The sequence below is a fragment of the Prunus mume genome, linkage group LG3, assembly GCF_029339155.1.
Source record: "Prunus mume cultivar Tortuosa linkage group LG3, ASM2933915v1, whole genome shotgun sequence".
In the NCBI taxonomy this organism is placed as follows: Eukaryota; Viridiplantae; Streptophyta; class Magnoliopsida; order Rosales; family Rosaceae; genus Prunus; species Prunus mume.
This window is the reverse complement of record NC_142700.1, coordinates 13,979,520-13,999,738: the sequence shown is the minus strand read 5'-3', so window position 1 is coordinate 13,999,738 and position 20,219 is coordinate 13,979,520. Positions and strand designations below refer to the sequence as shown.

At 37.2% G+C, this 20,219-nt stretch overlaps 4 protein-coding genes across 4 annotated transcripts; 1 reads left to right on the top strand and 3 right to left on the bottom strand.

The window, feature by feature from the left end:
• Positions 1-1,831: 1,831 nt before the first annotated feature.
• Positions 1,832-4,029, bottom strand: TRX-M4 (thioredoxin M-type 4). Its single transcript, XM_008228421.3, has 2 exons — positions 3,599-4,029; positions 1,832-2,332 (listed from the first exon to the last, which is right to left on the bottom strand). Exons 1-2 carry the CDS (start codon positions 3,849-3,851, stop codon positions 2,019-2,021), a joined length of 567 nt encoding a protein of 188 aa, XP_008226643.2. The 5' UTR covers positions 3,852-4,029; the 3' UTR covers positions 1,832-2,018.
• Positions 4,030-8,275: 4,246 nt separating this feature from the next.
• LOC103326215 (uncharacterized) lies at positions 8,276-9,252 on the top strand. The gene is made up of 2 exons (XM_008228420.2): positions 8,276-8,736; positions 8,840-9,252. Exons 1-2 carry the CDS (start codon positions 8,398-8,400, stop codon positions 9,026-9,028), a joined length of 528 nt encoding a protein of 175 aa, XP_008226642.1. The 5' UTR covers positions 8,276-8,397; the 3' UTR covers positions 9,029-9,252.
• Positions 9,253-9,824: 572 nt separating this feature from the next.
• On the bottom strand, positions 9,825-13,357 carry CKS (Nucleotide-diphospho-sugar transferases superfamily protein). Its single transcript, XM_008228417.3, has 8 exons — positions 12,919-13,357; positions 12,610-12,655; positions 11,777-11,863; positions 11,560-11,684; positions 11,150-11,289; positions 10,983-11,034; positions 10,761-10,871; positions 9,825-10,291 (listed from the first exon to the last, which is right to left on the bottom strand). The coding sequence occupies exons 1-8, from the start codon at positions 13,168-13,170 to the stop codon at positions 10,199-10,201; spliced, it is 906 nt and encodes a 301-aa protein (XP_008226639.2). The 5' UTR covers positions 13,171-13,357; the 3' UTR covers positions 9,825-10,198.
• A 338-nt stretch (positions 13,358-13,695) lies between these two features.
• LOC103326213 (Nucleotidyltransferase family protein) lies at positions 13,696-18,404 on the bottom strand. The gene is made up of 12 exons (XM_008228416.2): positions 17,966-18,404; positions 17,539-17,651; positions 17,370-17,426; positions 17,140-17,235; positions 16,990-17,060; positions 16,819-16,861; positions 16,206-16,286; positions 16,047-16,106; positions 15,654-15,704; positions 15,267-15,364; positions 15,066-15,159; positions 13,696-14,662 (listed from the first exon to the last, which is right to left on the bottom strand). Exons 1-12 carry the CDS (start codon positions 18,333-18,335, stop codon positions 14,180-14,182), a joined length of 1,617 nt encoding a protein of 538 aa, XP_008226638.2. The 5' UTR covers positions 18,336-18,404; the 3' UTR covers positions 13,696-14,179.
• Between the last annotated feature and the right edge of the window lie 1,815 nt (positions 18,405-20,219).

Here is a 20,219-nt window from a genome sequence, read left to right as displayed (position 1 = left end):
CCCAAAAGAATTTTGAGTGTAGATGCGATTTCAATGAATGAATCTATAGCAGCTGCCGCTAAAGCCTGTCAGTTCACACTAGATCTGCAGCAATGTGATTCTTGTGCATAATATTTTATTTGATTTGGTGCTTAAAAGTCATATGTCAGTCTTTTTTTTTTTTTTTTTGGTTTCAAACAAGGATCTTGGGTTCTTTCTTCAGGATAAAAGAGGCATGAATCACCCTTTCCAATCTCACTATTCATTTCTCTTTGTATAGTTATCTTTTAAAAAAACACATTGTATCTCAATTGAGACAGCCAAAAAGCTCCAAGTTATCAAACCCGTACGCCAACGGGTACCTTGACTTGCAGACCAATAATCTCATATTCAAACCCCAATGACACATTGGTAGTTTCTGTGTGAGAAACTCCTTCTCCATTGTATTTTAGACTATCACTTGTATTTTAAAAAAACAGTAAAAATAGATAGGGCTAAACGTACCTAGAGATGAGAGTCTGCGAAGATTATGACCAACCAGGCAATAAGCTTCATCATTGATGCTATATATTGCAAAAATGACCTATAAATACAGGCCAGAGGCTCACAAAAGCCAGCCATTCACTTCTCTGTAGACAAAATCTTCTCAGTGTGACAATCTGTAAGGAACAAAAGGGCAGCCTACACCATCAAATGGGGCTTTTAACAAGTTTACTCCCCTTCCAAAGATCAGTGCTAAGAAGATAAATCAGTGTGAACACAAAATCTTTCCCGCTTGTAGGTTCTTCATAATCATGGCTCTGCATAAATATATGCACCAGAATGTTTCATAAGACTAATTAAGGTATGAACTTCGGTCGTATGGAGGAAATGATTATTAAGTGGTTTTCTTGGTGCCTGTGAAATAAGATTTTCAAATTACCTTTCTTTTTTCTTACCATTGTAGCCTCAAATTTTGATTAAAAGAAAATGAGAACTAACAAGAATTTGTGTCAATATGTATGACCCTTAAAACCTCAAGACTGACCCTATGTGGAGTCAAGGACTGCAATCTGCATAGTTAGGAACGTCGAATGTCCCCAAAAAGGTCAAAACATTTTATGATTCAATGGATTTAAAGGTTTCTGTGAGCATATACAGCAGTTAGAAACAGTTAGATTTTGATAATGAAATTTGAAGTACACAAGAAGTGAGGTGAATTTGCCTGCTCTACACACCCTGCAGACAGGATTCTGACCATTACAAAATGAAAATATGGACATCTAAATATCCCCTACAGTTTTAATTTAGTAACTCCCTCTCACCTTAAACATCCCACACACTCATACCCACCATCTCTCATTAGCAAGACAACCATAGGATTTAATTCAAAAGGCTGTCCTGCATCAAGTGTAAACTTAAACTTGACTTGCCCACCACCAAATTCAATATTGTATAGAGGTGATTCCTACAGTCCACTATCACTCAGGTATCTTGCAATGAAAAGGAGTTTGGCATCAGAAAGAATGTTACCAAACATCAATCCTAATCCTCAGGACACCCCACGTACTAAGAAACTATAAAGGAAAATCCCCTAAAGGTGACCCCAAAAGGGTTGGCATGATTTTCAGGACTATTTGTTTGTAGTATGACGGCTCTATTCATTGAACCAGCCCCTTGGCATTATCTCATAAGGAATTTCACTTTGGTGCTTAACCCGCTAATATGTATTTCCAAGTAATTCTACATTCATATTGTTTAAGTGCATCACACTATGATCTTCAATCTAAGACAAAGAAGCACAACTGTAACAAAGGCAAACATGTCCAAAATTCCCACGTACACGACTAACATTCTAAAAGAGAGATTCAGGTAATAAATAACTAAGTAACTCTGAAAAAAACAAAAAAAAAGTTACAGCTTTATCCAAGTAAACTATACAGAAGCAGACATTAGTTTATTTTGGTATCTGAACTCTGAGACATCAGAATCTAGAAAGAGAAAAAACACATACAAAGGCGCAGCTTAGGTCCAGCAAATACATTCATTACTTACCACCTCTATAAGAACTTTTCTATGCTGGTGGTTAATGTGGATTTGGGAACAGCGCCGATAACTGCATCTTTTTTCTCGCCACCCTTGAATATGATGACAGTCGGGATGCTTCGAATCCCATATTGGGTTGCAATTGCAGCACCTTCATCAGTGTTTACTTTGTAGCATTTAAGCTTCCCAGCATATTGCTTTGCCAGTTCATTAATTATAGGGTGGATCATACGGCAAGGCCCACACCATGGGGCCCAGAACTCAACCAAAACAGGGGAGTCGGATTCAAGGACAAGTGACTGCCACGTTGCATCAGTAACAGCAGGCACTGCAAATTTTTAAACTACTTACAATCAAGAATAAAAATTACAGCAGTGCAAAGAGCGATAAACAAACATATGTGAAAACTAAAAGCTTCCCAATGCTCCGGAGATAGATTGCATAGAAAGAAACAACCAGTTCAATAAGCACACCTGCTAGGTCAAAACAAAACTTTTCTTATAAAAAATTTAAACCATTATTATGCTTGACCTAATGCCTATAAACAGGTCCTGATATATTGACCTTAGATGAGTAAACGTATGTACTTTCATAAGTATAATAATGAAAAGTAAGCGTGTATCTACACACAATTTTGGTCCCATCACTAATCACTCCCAGCATCCCTAGGTTTATTATTATATTCTGTCTTTAATGATCAGTCAGCATAATTCTGTAAACATTTCACCTGAACTCGTAAAATTGACTTCGGAATAATTTAGTCAGTCACCATGAATTAAGTCCCTGACAGTCACAAAAATGGTCTGTCTTTAGGCTACCAGGCAATATTTCCACTATCTACTGGTTCAACCAAAAAATTACAAGAAACCACAAATTACTAAGATAAAGATTTCCTAAGTCTCTAAAGTTCATCTTCAGAACCATTTGACGATGCTTCTTACATGAGCTCATCCTCAGTTGTCAGTTCCTACTATCTTTCCAGATTCACAATCTCAAACTATTTTTGAGTGAATCCCAAGTTTTCTCATAAAGTTCTAAAACCAATATAACATATTTCTTCAATCTCAGCGGGACACTAACATCTCTTCAGATCAGCTATTCCATTTCCAATCGTTTGCCAATTGTTTCCTTTCATTTTCAAACTCTTTACAAGAAATTCCTGCCATCGCATCAACTAATTATGATAGCTATACGATGAAACGTCTTTACTCAATTATCTAAGCTAACATGCTGAAAAAAACAGAAACTTTCAGAGGCTGCAAGCTCAAAACTTTCAACTTTACAAAGTAAATAGATAGCTATACGATGAAACGTCTTTACTTAATTATCTAAGCTAACATGCTGAAAAAAACAGAAACTTTCGAAGGCTGCAAGCTCAAAACTTTCAACTTTACAAAATAAACCATTTCCATCAATCATCTGATAACAACCCAAAAATCAAACCAATAATAAATAGACAAAAATGACGTAACTAATAGAAATGAGAAGAAAAAAAAAATCCTATTTTATACTTGATTTCCAGACAACAAAAACACATCATCTTAAAGTAAACAAGCTAAAATCATGACAAGAATGGAGAAATTACGACACTGACCTTCGACAGCGGTGTCCTGAGCCTCGCAGACGACGAGCCCGCCTCGGCGATGACGAGCTCCTCCGGCAGCGCGACCGTAACTCGGCGATTCGATAGAGCGAGTTCGGACAGCGGACCCCACCTTGAGGCCTCTGTAATGACGCAATCCAGAGCGGCCGGACAAGGACGAGGCGGCGGCGATTGGAGAGAGCGCAGCTGAGGAAGGCAGGGCGGAAGAGCGAGGAACGACGAGAGAGTCGAGGACTGTAGCCATGGCCGCAGAGGATCGGAGCTGAAGAGAGAGAGAGGTGAGAGAAGCTTTATTGTGATGGGGAGATTTTTAGGGTGGAGACGGAGTAGTTGATGGAGGAGATGGAGATGGAGTTGGAGCAGGCAGCGAGCGAATGGATGGGGAGGACTGTGGCTAGCAAAGGCATTTGGTATTATTGGATCAGACGACAACTGAGGGGGTCAACTTCTCTCCTTTGACTCTTCCTGCTTTTTGGTGAAGTGACCAATCAAATTCCACCACCTCACCACCACTATTAACAATTTCGATTGAAATAATTTTATTCATGGCATCTATTTTTTTTCTCTTTCTTTTTAATTTTCTTTGCATTGTTTTAGTGAGAATAAAAAGAAATTTGCTACAAATAGTATGACAACAATTTAATACTTGAAAGATATGTTGGGAATTGCTCCTTGTCTCCATTTGATGATTTTACATCAATCCTTGTAGTGTGTTCCTCCAAATATGTTTGTTATCTATGGATTCAAACTAAGAGTAGTAATCAATTTAGATTTACACAAATTTTTTGTGGAGTTTACTTTTTTCTTTAATTTAGATGAGGGTCCTATTGAAAAAATAATAGCCTCATGACTACATGTGGTTCATGAAACACATTTTTTTCGAACTTTCATGAGTTTCGAAAGTAATTTGTAAAATGGAAAATGAGTTTCAATTAGTAAGAAAGTATTGTGTAAAATGAAGAATCCAATTCCGACACTCTAACACTAATGAATTTTGTTTTCTATAGAATTAATAACATTTTCGATAGAAAAGTAATTTAATAGTAGCTTCTTTTTTTTTTCCTTTTTTTGTTTGCATCTTTTTGGTAAGCAAAAAAAAAACCTATTGCTAAGAAAAGTATGGCAGCAATTTAATACTTGAAAGATGTTGCAATTGCTCCTTGTCTCCGCATGATGCCTTCACATCATCCTTGTCTTGTACCTTCTAACATATGTGGTCTTTTTTCTTCATGTTGGTGCTTCTACGAAAAAAATGTGTATATTTTTTTTACCATTATCATCTACCGCTCTAAACTATTTTACCATTATCATCTACTGCTCTAAACTATCTCGTTTATGACTATATTTTTAGGAAGGACAGTTATAAAAAAACGCTTTTATTATATAGATATTGACATTTTCAGGAGAAATCTATGTAGGAGTGCTAGAAAGCACTTCTATGACTCAAAAATACTTCTAAAATTTTCTAACAAACGTTGTTAGAATCAATTTTAGTTGTAAGAAAAAGCTTTTAGTCCTTTCAGAAATATTCCAAACACACAAGAAATATAGTGGATTTAGATGTATATAAGTTCTTGTGGAGCTTACTTAAGACGTACTCTTGTGCAGAACTATGTAGGCCTTCATAAACTTTTCAAAGCAAAAATGATAACTTTTGTAGAATTAGATTAAGTGCTAGACTTTTATGAAGTTTTTAATTTTAGGTTAAATTGTAGCAATGGTCCCTAGACTAAGACCAAATTTTACTTTTCTTCACTCATATTGCTAAATTGTTACGGTAGTACTTTAATTATGCCTTCACTTTCAGAAATCTTCCTTTCCGTCATCCTAGTCAAATTTTTCATTAAAAATGATGACGTGACATGGACAAGTCCTACTTGAATGTCTTCTCACACAAAAAAATTAAAAATAAATATCTTCTCTCTACGTCCATTTCCTCTCAATCCACCCAGATTTCTTCCCATGCCAATTTCCTTTTCCTTATTCTTTTCCATCGAGTTAGGGTTTATCTTGGATCTAATGCCTACTGGATGTATAGTTCAGAGGCTTCAAGTTCTAAATTTGGATCTAATGCCCCCCCCCCAACAAAAAAAACCAACTTCTCCCCAGCCACGATCGATTTTTCATATTTCTTCTACCCCCGTGCTAAAAAACCAATTTCTTCCCCCACCCATATCTTTTCCCAACCCCGATTTCTCTCCCCCACACCCATCTATTTGATGAGATAACACATGAGATGAAAGGGGAATTGAAAAGGAAACCAACAATAAAATAAAGAAAACAAAAACATGAGAACAAATCTGGATTTTGAAAAGGCAAATCCTCCAACAGACCCCAAATCCAACAGACTTTAAAATCGAATTTAAAATGACAAATCTGGATTAAAATCACATGAGATGCTAATATGGCTGTCTCTGTTCAATCCAGCATATGAAATAACTCAAAAGTTGACTGAGATGAGTTGACTGAGATGACGGAAAGGACAATTTCTGAAAGTAGAGGCATAATAAAGTACCATCGTAACAATTTAGTAATATGATGGACGAAAAGTAAAGTTTGGTCTTAGTTCAGGGACCATTGTTACAATTTTCCCTTAATTTTATATTGAATCTCATTGACCTTGTTTATACCATATTTGACCGGCGAATCAGAAGACAACACGTGAAAAACGGACCCAAGAGAGGACCCGTGAAAAACCAGTAATCAACTGTGTTTCTCAAAGCACCATCAGCAGTGCGTGAGTCTTTGGCACTCTGAACTATCTATTGTAACAGAAGAAACACTGGGTTATGAATTCTTCATAGGTACACATGGTGTCTCCTCAGGCAATGTCCAGAATCCCACATCGAAATTCCACCTAAGATACACGCCTCCCAAAGTCTTTAAGAAGGGGCACAAGTCCCAAAAGGAGGTAACTACGACATTCGGCAATACTATCATTACTCTGTCTAAATCACTATTCACTCTGTACTTATTCTAATTTAAGTATCGGAGAGTCTTCAACCGGTACCACACCGGTACCAAAGGGCTTATCGAGCGTTTTTTGTCTTGCAGATTGATCACTCTACTGAAGCTCACACAAGGATGAAGGTGATATCATCACTAAATTGGGCCCAAAATTATCCGACCATTTTTGTGCTTCAACAGACTTTAACACAATTTTTTTTTTTTTTTTTTATAAATGTGTTTCTTTCTTTTCAGTATGAGGCTCAGCAGAGGAATTTGGGGGCAAGTAGAGTTCTATCTACAAGTTCATATGCTTGTCTTTTTATTTATTTATTTAAATTTATGTTAAGAAAGATAAAAGAAAAAATATTGGTATTAGTTGCTGTTCTGAATAGTGAACTTCAGGAAAAAAACTGTACAGAAAGCTCTCCTCTTGCTGCTTCTTTCTTCTCCCTTTGACTCCGATTAGTTGGATTTTTGAGGCCCCCACATTTCTGCCATATTTAAACAGCATAACACCAACCAAGCTCACTGAGTTTTAAGGAAATGGTTTCAAGGACTTCAACAACTGTAGGTCCACTAATTAGAGAAGCTAGAAGATTATAATAATCTTGTAGCTTTCTTAAGTTTCTTTCTTTCTCCTCTTTCTCTTCCTCTAAGTTGGACTTGAGCCTCGTTGAGGAGAAAGACTTCCATAAAATGAAAATATCACTATTTTGTTAATCCCGTCTAATTACACGCGTGATAGCAAAACAGTGTTATTTTCATTGCAAATCAAGTTTTTCTCACATCGTTTCCAGTTTCACGTAACTTGTTGAGTTGTTCTTTCTTTGTTTAGCTTTCTGTATCCCTCTTATAGACAGTTGTTCACATCTTATAAAAGGATTTAAATGGTATTATGAGTACATTTTAGAACAAATAATTACTTGCTTAGACATATGCGTTGTCATCTTTTTCAAGAGGAAACCCAACCAAACTCATTGAGGTTACAACTCATTAAACTAAGCACAGAAGGAATGATGTTGTGGATTAGTGGTATTTCCTTTTTGATGAATGTACATATATATATATATATATATATATAAATATATATGCATGATGAAGATATAAAGTTTCAAAGCACAAATTCTAATGAAATTTTGGTGGAACGTGGAGGAATGGACAATGAGTAATGGTGTCAGCTAGGGAGAAAAGGACAATGAGTCTCTTATTTTACTATTTTGTCCTTTTAACCAATATAGGTATTTTTGTAACTTACATCTTACACCTTGTATTAAGAAAACTTTTTACTTTAATTTCCATGAAAAAGAACAAGCTTAGGAAATAGATTAGAAGTGGACAATCAGGTCAAATAGAAACGCAAACCCTTCTCTACCATTTCCTTGCTATTCTCGTGTCAATGATTTGTATACGGACTCTCAAACACATGACCATGTCAAGTGTCAAATTAACCACAAGCCAATCACTCCACTTTATAAATAAAACAGACGAAATTAGAGCTTATGCAAAATTTATCTAAACCAAAAAACTATATATATTATCTTACTATTTTTCTTATTAAAAAAAAGCGTCATTAAAAAATAAATATTCGAACACAAGAACTCACGAGTAACTGCTTTCAACCACTTTCTAATAAAAGTTGATTTTCATGGTCAACTTTTTGAAATGTGGTACTCATGGTACTAATTCTCATCCTTCCTAATAGAGTCAGTCAAAATTCAAACCCTCACCAACCAACCCCCTTCTTTCTCTAGGCCCCCTCTCCCTCTGTCCACTTTCCTAAACTCAAAGTCTCAAAGATTTCCATTTGGGTTTCTAGACATTACTTTATTTTGTTACAAGGCATGGAAAAAGCTCTGGAACTCGAAGAGAAGAAGCAAGGCCAAGCCATGCAAACGTTGCAACAACAAGACTCTCATCACTCTCAGGCTAAGCCTCCCAAACAAGGGCTAACAACAATCACCACCCATGTTGAGAGGCTCAAGTCTCCACCAGAAGACCAGGTCAAGCTAGCTGCCACTGCCATCACCCTCAATGTACGGTTGAGATCATCTGATATGCCAGCCCACATGCAGAACCATGCTCTCCGCCACACGAGAACGCTCCTTGACTCAGCAGCACCACCACCACCAGCCCCCAAAACTCGTCCAAACCCAACTCACCTAGCTCGGGCTCTCAAAAAGGTACACAATTTCAATCTCTCTGCGTTCTCTCTGTTGATGGGTTGCTCTGTTTTTTGGTTAATTCATTTGGGTTAATTAACTTTAATTCAAACGTGGATTGTAGGAGTTTGACTCGGTGTATGGACCGGCGTGGCACTGTGTTGTGGGAACGAGTTTTGGATCGTTCGTGACTCACTCACCTGGTGGGTTTGTGTATTTCTCTGTTGACGACTCGCTGTCGGTGCTTCTCTTCAAAACAGAGGTGCAGTTGGTCAAGGAAAAACCACAACCAGCACAAGCAGCAAAGCCTTAATTAAAGTTGAAGCTTTCTTTGACCATTTTTCATCACAGAAATGAGCATGAGAAACCCTGCGCCTACCATACATGTCACCTGTTTGTTGTTGTTGGACTCTCAAAACTTAAGATTAGATTTTCTTTTCTTTTCTTTTCTTTCAAAACAAACAGCATCATCATCAGATGATCTTTGAGCTGTATATACAGGTAGATTAATAGTAAAGAAATGTGGTTTAATTTTTAGGGTTTTTGGGTTACTTGAGATTTACTTTGGTTCATTTTTGGGTTATTTTTTAGGAATCTGTTGTTAATTATTGCAAGCTTTGCTGTAAAAAAATAAAAAGAAAAAAAGTTGTTTCTGCCCAAAAAAAAAAGGCAAAAAAAAAAAAGTTGTGAAATGACTTGTGGTAGGGTGGGTATATTATAAGGGGCAGAGAGTGAGATTTGGTTTCAATGAGAAGCCAAATCAGAGGGTCTTCTACTTTTGGCAAAGCCTAAAGAGAGAGAATTTTATGATCAGTCTGCATGTTCCATGAGTACACGCAAACATGAAAGCTCAGAAAGCCCAGTGGTCCTCTGAGAGCCAGAGGGTTGTCTTGTATGTTGATCTTCCCAAAATTGATATCTCCTTCTGGCTTTTATATATTAATATTAAACATATTCAAATGTTTTTTGTTATCAATTTGGTCAAATTATTCGGGTGTTTTGACTAGTCCTCAACTGTCTTCTAACCTTATCCCCCACTATCATCTTGGAAGTATGTGTTTTGGGTCACTATGAGAGAGAGAGGGAGAGAGAGTCGGCACAGTTCAGCATAAATGTGAACAAAATTAATCCTTCTATTATGACACATAGAGATAGAATACATACTGATGCACATTATAATCAGGGGCAGGAAACAAAATTAGAATACAACTCATAAATAACAGACAACTCTAAACTTTCGGCTATGGACAGCAGACAATGGGTGGACAAAAACCCTACAAGGAATGACTCAGAAATAAATCACTTTTAATATACAGGGGAATTTGTAACAGATTAAATTTATACCTCTCCATATCCTTTCTCTTGACGCAGCATACCAGCAAACCCGCATATAACTAAACTTAGTAACTCTAATCATTAAGTGTGGGTCTATGGAAGATTTACTTGCTTTTTAATGGTCTGATATACCACAAACTAGGAATTTCTAAGACAAGTTCCTCTCGCGCATTAGAGATTCTATCTTCTCAACATCTTCTGGGGCGTCAACACCATGAGCCTCATGGTCAACCTTGATCACCTGCAAACACAGAACAATGTGAACTTTTGGACATCCGTATTTCAGGAAAAACAGAAAAAATGCATTCTTCATCCCGTTACATTTACTTTTTGACATGTCACATTTGAGGAGAACCACTATCCCAGGTCAAAATTTGTGGAATTTCAATTCTTTTCTTTTAGGGCTGAGGGTAATCGTGTTTGAGAGTTCCTTGAAACAAAATTTTACAGCATTTTGACGAGCTAGATTATATATCATCACAACCAACAGGTAAGCTATTTATTGCACCAAATTTCTTATACTAATTATGATGACCGCACCAATGTCAAGTATGACTTCAATACAATTAGTGAGCATAAAACAATAAGAAGAAAAGACGGGTACAGATAAATAGAAAAGAACAAGAAAGCATTGCAATGTCAAAATAACTTTGCAAGAACCGGCAAAATAATTATAAGAGCAGATCAGTCAATTAAGAGTCTTAACATACCTTCATCTTATACCCATTTTCAAGGACTTTAAGCTGCTCCAGATCCTCTTCTAGTTGCAAAGGAGTAGGTTCAAGCTGAGGATATATTTTTAGGAACCTTGTATCATAGCTCTGAAAAGGCATGGAACAGAGAACCATAAACTCACAAGTTAGGTGGCCTAAACTAATTTACAATCACACCTCGCAGCCACACAATTTTTTAACAAAATGTCTATTTAATACCTGAATTCCTAGATGAAGCATATAGGGAAACTGTGGATTGGCCTTGCCTGACCTGTATCACATGTGACAATTTGTCAGATCTTGCAAAGCAGTTGATAACACGTTTACACTCACCGCATATTAAGTATTTCACAAAAAAGAAATCCATTATGCAAACATAAGCTCACTTGTTAAATGGAATCAATCCCCTTGAAAAATAGATGGCATAACCAGAATTGTCAACCAAACATTTCACTCGATTTGGATCAAATGCGTCTTCTAGTTTTAATGATGTGACTGCAGTGCTAAACACTGCATCTGGGGCTTCCTGGTAAGATATAACAAATTTGTGACATGATTGCATGGAAACAAATTAAAACATGGGATATGGCATTAGAAATGGAAAAGATAAATAACTATATCAACATGATTTTGACGCTAAACAAATATGCAACTGGGATTGCTTCACCTACTTCAAAAACAAGACTAATTGTTGAAAATCGAAATAAATTAAATGCCGCATGTGTTTATTATTCCTGTCGTAGCACTCACATTTCGTGGGGGACAATCATAACAAAAGATTGAGAAACAAATTTACCTGCAAAGCTTTAACAATTCCATCTATTATCTCAGGTTCAATAAGAGGCTCATCCCCCTGAATATTGACAACTATATCATACTTCTTCTCAAGCTTTTGAATTGCTTCAGAACAACGCTCAGTACCTTTAAGTTCAGAAAAAAGTAAATAAAAATGCAATTATATACTTAATCTGCAAAAGAAAAAAAAAAGGAAAAAAGAAAACCATGGTGCCTACCATTCCTGCAGGATTCTGAGGTCATTACGACATCAGCTCCAAAACTGCGACAACATTCTCGAATCTTCTCATCGTCTGTCGCAACAACTGCACAAAAAGGAAGGTAGACATTAAACAACACTTCAAAAATACTCGGCCGGTCGAATTCACTTTCCCCAATGCATAGCTATTTAAGCATTAAGCAAAACTTAATATCATCAACAGGATGCAAGGTGGTAAGCCTAAAAAGGAATATCACTGGGGTATTAAGGGTCTTAAAGATTGGATGCCTATACCACATCACATCTCGTATACTTTCAATCAACCCGTCTCTTGGGGTTGCTAAGGTTAAAGAAGATTTCCTCAAAGGTGACTGTTTGTTGGAAGTTAAAATGCCTCATTATTGAAGCCGAAGCAAGCTCTTGAAGCTGAGAAAATTGGCCAGATCTTTTATGAAATGAAGATAAGGGGATGGCTCAAACACTTAGCTTATTGGGCAACTGGCATCCACAGGGTCATAAGTATGGCCATAGAATGGTTTGTGACTCTGGTCTTCCTCTTTCAACCAAAGTCAAGGATGATATTTGCAATGGAAATTGGAAGTGGGAAATTTCCAGACAGAATCAGCTGGCAGAAGTTAAGATAGGTGGCTTAAGTATACCTATAAATAAATTCAAATGAAGATACAGATTTTTGGATGCCTAGCAAAACTAGTAAGATATAATCAGCTGCCTCATTATTAAGGGGACATTCAACGATTTATTTAAGAAGGGTTCCTTCCCTGACAGAACATTAACAAAATCCTAGTATAAACATAAAGCAAAATTACATGGAGTTCAAGTGAGTAAACATACCAACATGATCCAGTGTAGTTGCCAGTTTTGCCCTTTCCCATGTTCTCTGCAAAGACAAACTCAAACTTGTAAGTGAAATGTTTCCCAATTACATTACCATAGGCTCTAATCTCAGACCAAGCTTCATAAGGAACAGACAAAAAGAAGGGGTGTAAAAGAAAATCCCAATAGAAGAAAAAACACCCTGCTTCAGATCCATGCAGCTTAGGAAAATTGATAACAAACTTCAAGCTTAGAAAATATCCATTTCACATACGGTATCAAAATGAAAGTACACAATGGAAGAATTAGTGAAGTAAAAAGAAGGACCTGGATCATGGGCTTTCCGAGGATCTGAGCGAGAGGCTTGCCCTGGAAACGTGAAGAAGCGAAACGGGCGGGGATGATACCAACGACCCGGCTCCGAAACTTCTTTGGCGGACCCAAGTAAACCCGGGCGCCAATTGCCACCGCAATTGCAACTCCGGCGACGATTCCGTGGACGATCCATGCCTTGGTGCTGCTCCAAGACCCAGACGACGACGACGACGACGAGGAGGAGCAAACCGACATGGGGTTCATGTTGATCTCACTGAACAGAGTGAACCGAGAGAGAGAGAGAGAGAGGAGACAGAGAGAGAGACACCGTCGTTATCTTTGGTGCGGTTTTTCGTTGGTAGATTTTTGGGTGCTCTGTTGTAATTCTTCACTGACCTGGGGTACAGCGGATTGATTTTTATTATTTATTATTGATTTTTCGAAATGAAACAATTTTAAGAGATAAAGACAAAAGTTTCATAGTCCAACTTTCATAGTCCCGGGTCCGGTTTGAGATCGAGATCCCATGTGCAAGGTTCGAGATATCGAATCAAAGAGTCCGAAGTCCAAGGTACAAGATTTAGGATTTGAAGTCGTAGGATCAAGGGGAAGTTGTAGGAATAGAACATGCATTCCCATTTCCACGTGTGAGCAAGTCCTTTTTTTAATACCAAAATTTATTATAATAATTTGTAAGTCGAAAAATTCATAAAACAGTTCGTTCCAAGTCGAATTGAAACCCGAAATGAGATCCTGTTATACATTAAACATGAGAAGTAAGACAATATGTGTAATAACTTTATCTTTCTATTGTGTAAAAATGTAAATAAATTAACAAACATATGTGAAGTTCATGTTAGGATTACGATCGAATAGAAAAGGACACTGAAAGGGTTACATGTTAACACCCAGATCACTGCCCGTGTCAAAACTGGGGAAATAGCCTCATCTTGCAGAACATGTTCCAAAGTTCTGCTTATATGGCATTAAGACTTTACCATAAGCTCAACACAAGCCTTGTATTGCATGTAAAGGCGGTAAACGAGCAGTCAGTATTATCTCAGATAACAGAGAGGCTGTAACAGAGGCTCCACTTAGCACTGCACTTCCATTTTCAGTTAATGGCAGCAGCATGTTGGTCCATGAAATACAATGCTAATCAGAACCCACTAACTGCGGAAAAGAAAGTCAGACACTTCCAAGAGCATGGCAAGTTATGGGCATGAGAAGGGTTCTACAGAGCCCACGGAGATCCACCGCCATGATGACCAAATCAATTGGCATTATCTTGGGAATGTCTCCGTCTCCTAATCTTCTTCATTTTTCCCTTCTCTTTCCTTGAGCTATTTTCATCACGCCTAGTCTTCTCTTTCTTTGAGTCATTTTCTCTCCTCCCCACTTCACCATTTTCTTTTCCCTTCTTACCTGACTTCTCTTTAAAAGAAGCCTTCCTCTTCTTTCCCGATGATCGCCTACTACCGCCTCCAGCAGAATCATCTCCCCGAGGCAGGGGATCATCATCATCATCTAACTGCCAATTGCACATAAACTCCTGCCCATCATGCTCTAGCTGAAGTGGTTTCCCTGCTCCAGGAAGTAAGCTATCAAAAGCTACTAGCCCGGGACCTCCTTTGCGTTCCACCAACATAGGATCAGGTCTAATTATGGTACCGAGAATGCTCCTGTTTGGGCCTAGGCACAGGATGACCTTAGGATTTGTCAATGTAGTATAAGCCATTGAAAAAGCTGATCTAATCTGCAAGAAATCCAGAAAAGGATGTGACGTGGAGGAAGATCAGCCAATTATAAGAATTGGGTTGGCAAGTGTTGCTTGTCAGCTAATTGTAAGAATTAGCTGACAGAGCAACATATGCGAATAAATTTTTTAACTGTGCAAGCACATGCATGATCTGTTTGACAGGTACCACTAAAGAACATTGCCTAAGCCAGCTGGTCATCAACCAAGCCAGACAGAAACAGCCATTTCATGGAAGATGAAGTGTCAGCTTGTAATTTCAGTATATCAATTTGTGGTAACATGAATAAAGCTCACACAAGCATATACACGCACAACCATTAAACTATATTCAATGCAAATCCAGTTACTTGGCATCAAAAGCGAAGGAGGAGAAAAATTATAAGCATGTTATTCAACAAACCTGAAAATAGTTGAATGAGTTCTTCCCAACGTCATTCTCTGGTGCCTGGGGATCCTCGATGGCAATAAGAAATGGTCGTCCTTTGGTTATGAACCTGAGAGAGAGGATAAATCCAATGCAAAAGTCCAAAAACCGGGTAAAAAAAAAAGAGAAGAATCAAGATAAAGAAACTCATCACTTTATTACGAAGGTTATTTATACCCTTTGACACTCTTTTTAAAAAAGGTCCCTGCCCCTTTGCACGATACACCAACATCTGAAGTATTCAATTTGCGTCCATAAAAATCAAAGAAGTTTACCTATTTGAGAAACACAACAGATAAACGAGAACATAAGCCACAAGCTCATTGAATTTTCTCCATATTCTTTGGAAAAATCCTAGCCTCTCATAAGAAGTTAAAAACTAGAACAATAGAGTGAATTCCATAGTCCACATAATTCAGGGTTACAGTCTCCATTCCTACATTTACAACCAAGCCTGGTTGCTGGGATAAAGTTTAAGCTAACTGACTTGGGATACAATGAAAGAACTTCAAGCAATAATAAAGAGCTTCCAAGCTCTCATCTACTTGATTTGAAAAAACTTACCAAAAGAACTCCCAAGTTTTGTTCGGAAGAAGCTTGACATTCTCTGTGGCTCTGTTGCATAAAATTCAATATATATATATATCAGGGATAAAGGATCCAATAATGAGGATGTTGGTCTATTTATCTGAATTTTAACATTACAGAAATTGATAATTGTTTATCTATGATCCAAATGACAGAATAAATTGTGTGTGGTAAATTATTTATTTCATTCAAATTTTAGGAACTTGTCCTTGGATCTCATTTGCACTCATAGGTTTACCATGTTCCACTGCAATATTCAACAAAAAAGCAAGTTTTACACAACCAAACAGGAGCCATACAGTACAGGTATGTGCATAGGCAAGCAAGAAGTGCACCAAATCTTCAAATGCATATTTAAGATTCACTCACATGCAACATTGCCATGAGCATCGTAAGGAGGGCGTAAGAACCTAATCCACCAGAGTACACCTGCATATGTTATCAGAATATGGATTAGGCTGGCTGGAAAAAAAAAATTCCATAAAGAAAAAGAAAGACAAGTGAATCTATTAAATTAGAAAGTCATACCTCATTTAATTCTCTCTGTTGTAAAAATACTTTTAAGATTAAACATAACGGTCGCAAAGGAGGCCACTTAGATACCGCGTCCTGAAAAGGGATCAATGGATAGTGTCAAAGGAGACTGAAAATAGTTATTCCCTCACTTTACATGCAATCTATAACATTCTAACTGAATCCTCGCATGGTTTTTATTTTATTTTTCCTTGAAGTGTCTACGATAATTGGGAATTATTTTACTAGGTGGAAGCACTACCTTTGCACCCTTACCACTACTGTTACAAACATGGGATATTAGTTCAACATTCTCTAAGATTTGTAATGTTTAACTTAGAAAATTAATATATACTTTTTGATTCCACAGCTTACCAAGTTATCAACTACTACTGCTTTTCACCCCCTTTTGTTACTTCTTTCAATATCAACATTCATATAACTATTGTTTAAGATATCGTAATTACATCCGAAGCCATATCAAACCATGACCGATGCAAGGAAGAGCACAAAGTTGCAAACAACAATGTTAACATTGTTCAGAGGCACATGGTCAGGCTCTGACCTATATTAGAAAAGTTATAATATCTCTACAGAAACTTAGTAGATGATAGATTATGGGACAAACCTGGATAAAATCTGCAGCTTTTGGTCCGCTTTCTATATCAAAACTGTTAAGCAAGAAATAAAATTATCAATTGTACTTTTTAATTATATTGAACATATCCCAGGAAATGCTTATCAATATATTCTAGCTTTATTAATTCGAAACTCTGTTGCAAAAGATACAAAAATAAACCTTATGTCAAAGGCAATGCCACTTGTTTTTTCTACAAACTTAATAATAGGAATACGTGCCTTTCCAATCACCTGAGAAATCCATAGAGAACAAAAAATAAGAGGCTAAAGTTTTTCCACAATAGTATTTCAAGTAAAGAATGAGGCACACCTGTATCTTTTTTGCCAATCCCATCTGTGACAATGCCCTAGAAAGGGCCTGCAATCCTTGCTGCGGTGTTGGTATGCCTGACCTCATAATGACAACCTACGAGTAATAGCAATCAACCAAATGCCTAACTTATATGGACACTTAAGCATGCTCATAGACCAGAGTAACAAAATTTCAAATTCAAACTTCAGTTCCTAACTTTATCTTAACATTACGATCAACATACTTACATCAATATCACTAGCGGGAAGATATAAACCCGTCTTGAAGGACCCAAAAACTTCAACCTAGAAAGCAACAATCATAGAACAACAGGATCTTATTATGAGATTTTTTTTTTCGTGATTAAAATCACATACACATGCATTCATGCCCACACGAACAACAAAAAAAAGGTACCTTGCACCGAGGCCATATATATTTGATAACCTGAGAGACACGTTCTACTGCTGAAGTGCGTGCCTCTTGTTCTTCTGGAGTTGGAGAGAGAAACTCACAAAAGTCCACAATTTCTGTGATCATTATGAATACACAAGTTACTCAGTTACCACATTACAAATTAACAATTTTCTCTCTTACAAAGATCCTTAATTTCTACACAAGTAAAAGAAATACGCAAAAACCAGGTCCAATTCACATTACAGGTTACAATGTATGAAATTTCTTCCCAGTATAACTAAAAATCAGATAAAACATTTAGACATTGCCATTAAACATTGGAAAAGTCCAAAAAAGATTTCATAGTGTACATAAACAAAACCCAGTTCAAACATTCAATAGAACTACTTGGCAACCCAATATAAGCAGTTGAAACTGCGGCAAATACCTTTATGAAGCTGAAGCATAGGGCTCTTGAATTTACTATGGCCCCTAAACCACCCACTCTCGAGCTTTGGCTCGACTTCAAGAGCCGGCGTCGTCGGCTCGTATTGGTGAAGCGGCGTCCTCGGCTCGGCTGCAAGGGTACGAGACGGTGAGACCCAATTTGGCTCGGCTTCGTCGGCACCAACGTCGAGTGAGAAGAAATCGGGAGCGGCGGTGTCCACCGGAGCGCATTGGGGAGTGGAGAGAGTAACCTCGTTGCGGAAAACGGAGTAGGGTTCAAGGTCATCGGGAGGCGGAGATTGATTGGCGGTGGGAAGAGAGAGCGCCGGTAGGGTTTCGTAGAGAAAGCCTTGTGTTGCAGGCTCCTCCATGTTTACGGAAGAGAGAGGGAAAACGACGGCGCAGGAATTGGGATTGTGAGGGTTTATACTTTCCCAAACTAGATGTCGTTTAATTAGGAGAAGCTTATTTAAATATTTAAATTTGTATTAAATTTGTATTAATTAAAGAAAATAATTTTTACTCGCATTAGACCAAATGGCAATTGTCCTTTATATATTTGTGTAGAAAGAAAACCAATTGTATAATATTTATATTTATATTTCATGACTATTTTTTTGTTGGAAAAAGATGCCTTTATTAAAATGCCATAAAAATATACCGCGATTAGGATGAAATCATCTGAAACCCAACATGAGAGTCCAAAACAAGAGCATAATCTTAAAAAGATTCACGACCTGAAACAATCATGAGTAAACAATTATGGATTATGTTATGGCCTTAAAATTTTGATTTCTAATCACTTTAAGTTGTTTTAAGTGATTTTATGGAGGATGTGAAGGCAAGCAAGCAAAAATAAGACAAGAAGAGAAGTTAGAAATTTTAGAACCTTTTTCATACACAACCATAATTTCCTCATATTTTTATTACTATAAATAAAAATAAAAACTGTTATTGTCAATCAAATAAACTGTTATTATCTTAATAAAAAAAAAAACCTTTATTATCTGAAAGAATATTAATAATAGATTTAAGAAGAAAACGAATGGCAATTTGGCTTAATTATAATTTGTTATAACCTTTGCTTCACCCCCTTGTGAGGAGGATGCATTGTAACTTTACTTCAACAAAAAAACTTCTTCCACATGACACAACTGCCCACATCTCTCCAACATCAACTTCCAACAATGTAACATGCAAAGAATGTTCCGTAAAGTGACTCTAACTAGTTACCTAACTTCAATTCCTCTAAAAATACCAAGTTTTTGTTACCAAATTATCTGCCAGCTCCTTACAAGTTAATTTCTAAAATTAGGATCCAAAACAAATGAAGGTGCAACCTGTTTTGCAACACCATATATATTCCTGCCATAAATTTTAAAAATGCAATGTGTTTAGCCACAGTCTAGCTTCAGTCGCAGAAACCATTTATCTCTACACCCAAAGCCCGAGTTTTGAACTTGATCATTTCGTTCGATCCAGAAATCAGAAACCAATTAAGTCAGACTCAATGGAAAATCAAACTTCGTTCTCACAACCTTTCATCCTCATATACAACATGTTTTCTGAAGGCTTTGATTCCCCACCTAGCCCCGCTCTGTTTTCAGATCTCCCAGCCAACATCATTGCATGCATCTCAATCGTCACCTTGTTATTTATGATCTTTAATCACATTCTCAACGTTTTACTTTCATGGCTCCTTCAAGTCATCCCGGAGCATGATCTCGAGGGAGGCGATGTCATTTATGGACCGCAAATTAACATCGTCAGTTCGAGCCCTTTTCGTGTAGCTATAGTGCAAAACATGCAGAGGCTGGGGGTGATAAAGAGGGTCGTGCCGGAGTTTGATGAAGGAAGAGGGCCAAGGCTTAGGGCCTTGAAGAAATTGCCACCACTAGTCAATTATAGAAGCCTTGATGAAATACAATCAAGTTCGAAATGCACTTCATGTGCAATTTGCTTGGAGGATTTTGCTCAAGGTGATTCATGCCAAGTTTTTTCAATGTGCAACCACATGTTCCATGCCAATTGCATTGACCATTGGCTGATGAAGAAGCCAAATTGCCCAGTTTGTCGACATTGTATCATGGATGCATGACAGTTATGAGCCCTTTTGTTTGTTTGTTTGTTTGTTTTTTTTCTTGAGGTTCTGGATCTGTTCAAACGACTGTAAATATCAACATTCTTTTCTATAGGCATATCAATAGTTTGCAAACACTTTAAGCCATGCAATTACCCTAATTTTGGGTTGTAAA

What these genes read in the sequence shown, in the direction of transcription:
- TRX-M4 (XM_008228421.3), bottom strand. Translation starts at nt 3,851, where the DNA reads ATGGCTACAGTCCTCGACTCTCTCGTCGTTCCTCGCTCTTCCGCCCTG. An exon ending in TCAGGACACCGCTGTCGAAG is followed by an intron (nt 2,333 to 3,598) that starts GTCAGTGTCGTA and finishes AAAAATTTGCAG; the next exon opens with TGCCTGCTGTTACTGATGCA.
- LOC103326215 (XM_008228420.2), top strand. Translation starts at nt 8,398, where the DNA reads ATGGAAAAAGCTCTGGAACTCGAAGAGAAGAAGCAAGGCCAAGCCATG. An exon ending in TAGCTCGGGCTCTCAAAAAG is followed by an intron (nt 8,737 to 8,839) that starts GTACACAATTTC and finishes CGTGGATTGTAG; the next exon opens with GAGTTTGACTCGGTGTATGG.
- CKS (XM_008228417.3), bottom strand. Translation starts at nt 13,170, where the DNA reads ATGAACCCCATGTCGGTTTGCTCCTCCTCGTCGTCGTCGTCGTCGTCT. An exon ending in AACTACACTGGATCATGTTG is followed by an intron (nt 11,864 to 12,609) that starts GTATGTTTACTC and finishes CTTTTTGTGCAG; the next exon opens with TTGTTGCGACAGACGATGAG. An exon ending in CTCAGAATCCTGCAGGAATG is followed by an intron (nt 11,685 to 11,776) that starts GTAGGCACCATG and finishes CTGAACTTAAAG; the next exon opens with GTACTGAGCGTTGTTCTGAA.
- LOC103326213 (XM_008228416.2), bottom strand. Translation starts at nt 18,335, where the DNA reads ATGGAGGAGCCTGCAACACAAGGCTTTCTCTACGAAACCCTACCGGCG. An exon ending in TTCCCGCTAGTGATATTGAT is followed by an intron (nt 17,236 to 17,369) that starts GTAAGTATGTTG and finishes TATTACTCGTAG; the next exon opens with GTTGTCATTATGAGGTCAGG. An exon ending in ACTCATTCAACTATTTTCAG is followed by an intron (nt 14,663 to 15,065) that starts GTTTGTTGAATA and finishes GATTTCTTGCAG; the next exon opens with ATTAGATCAGCTTTTTCAAT.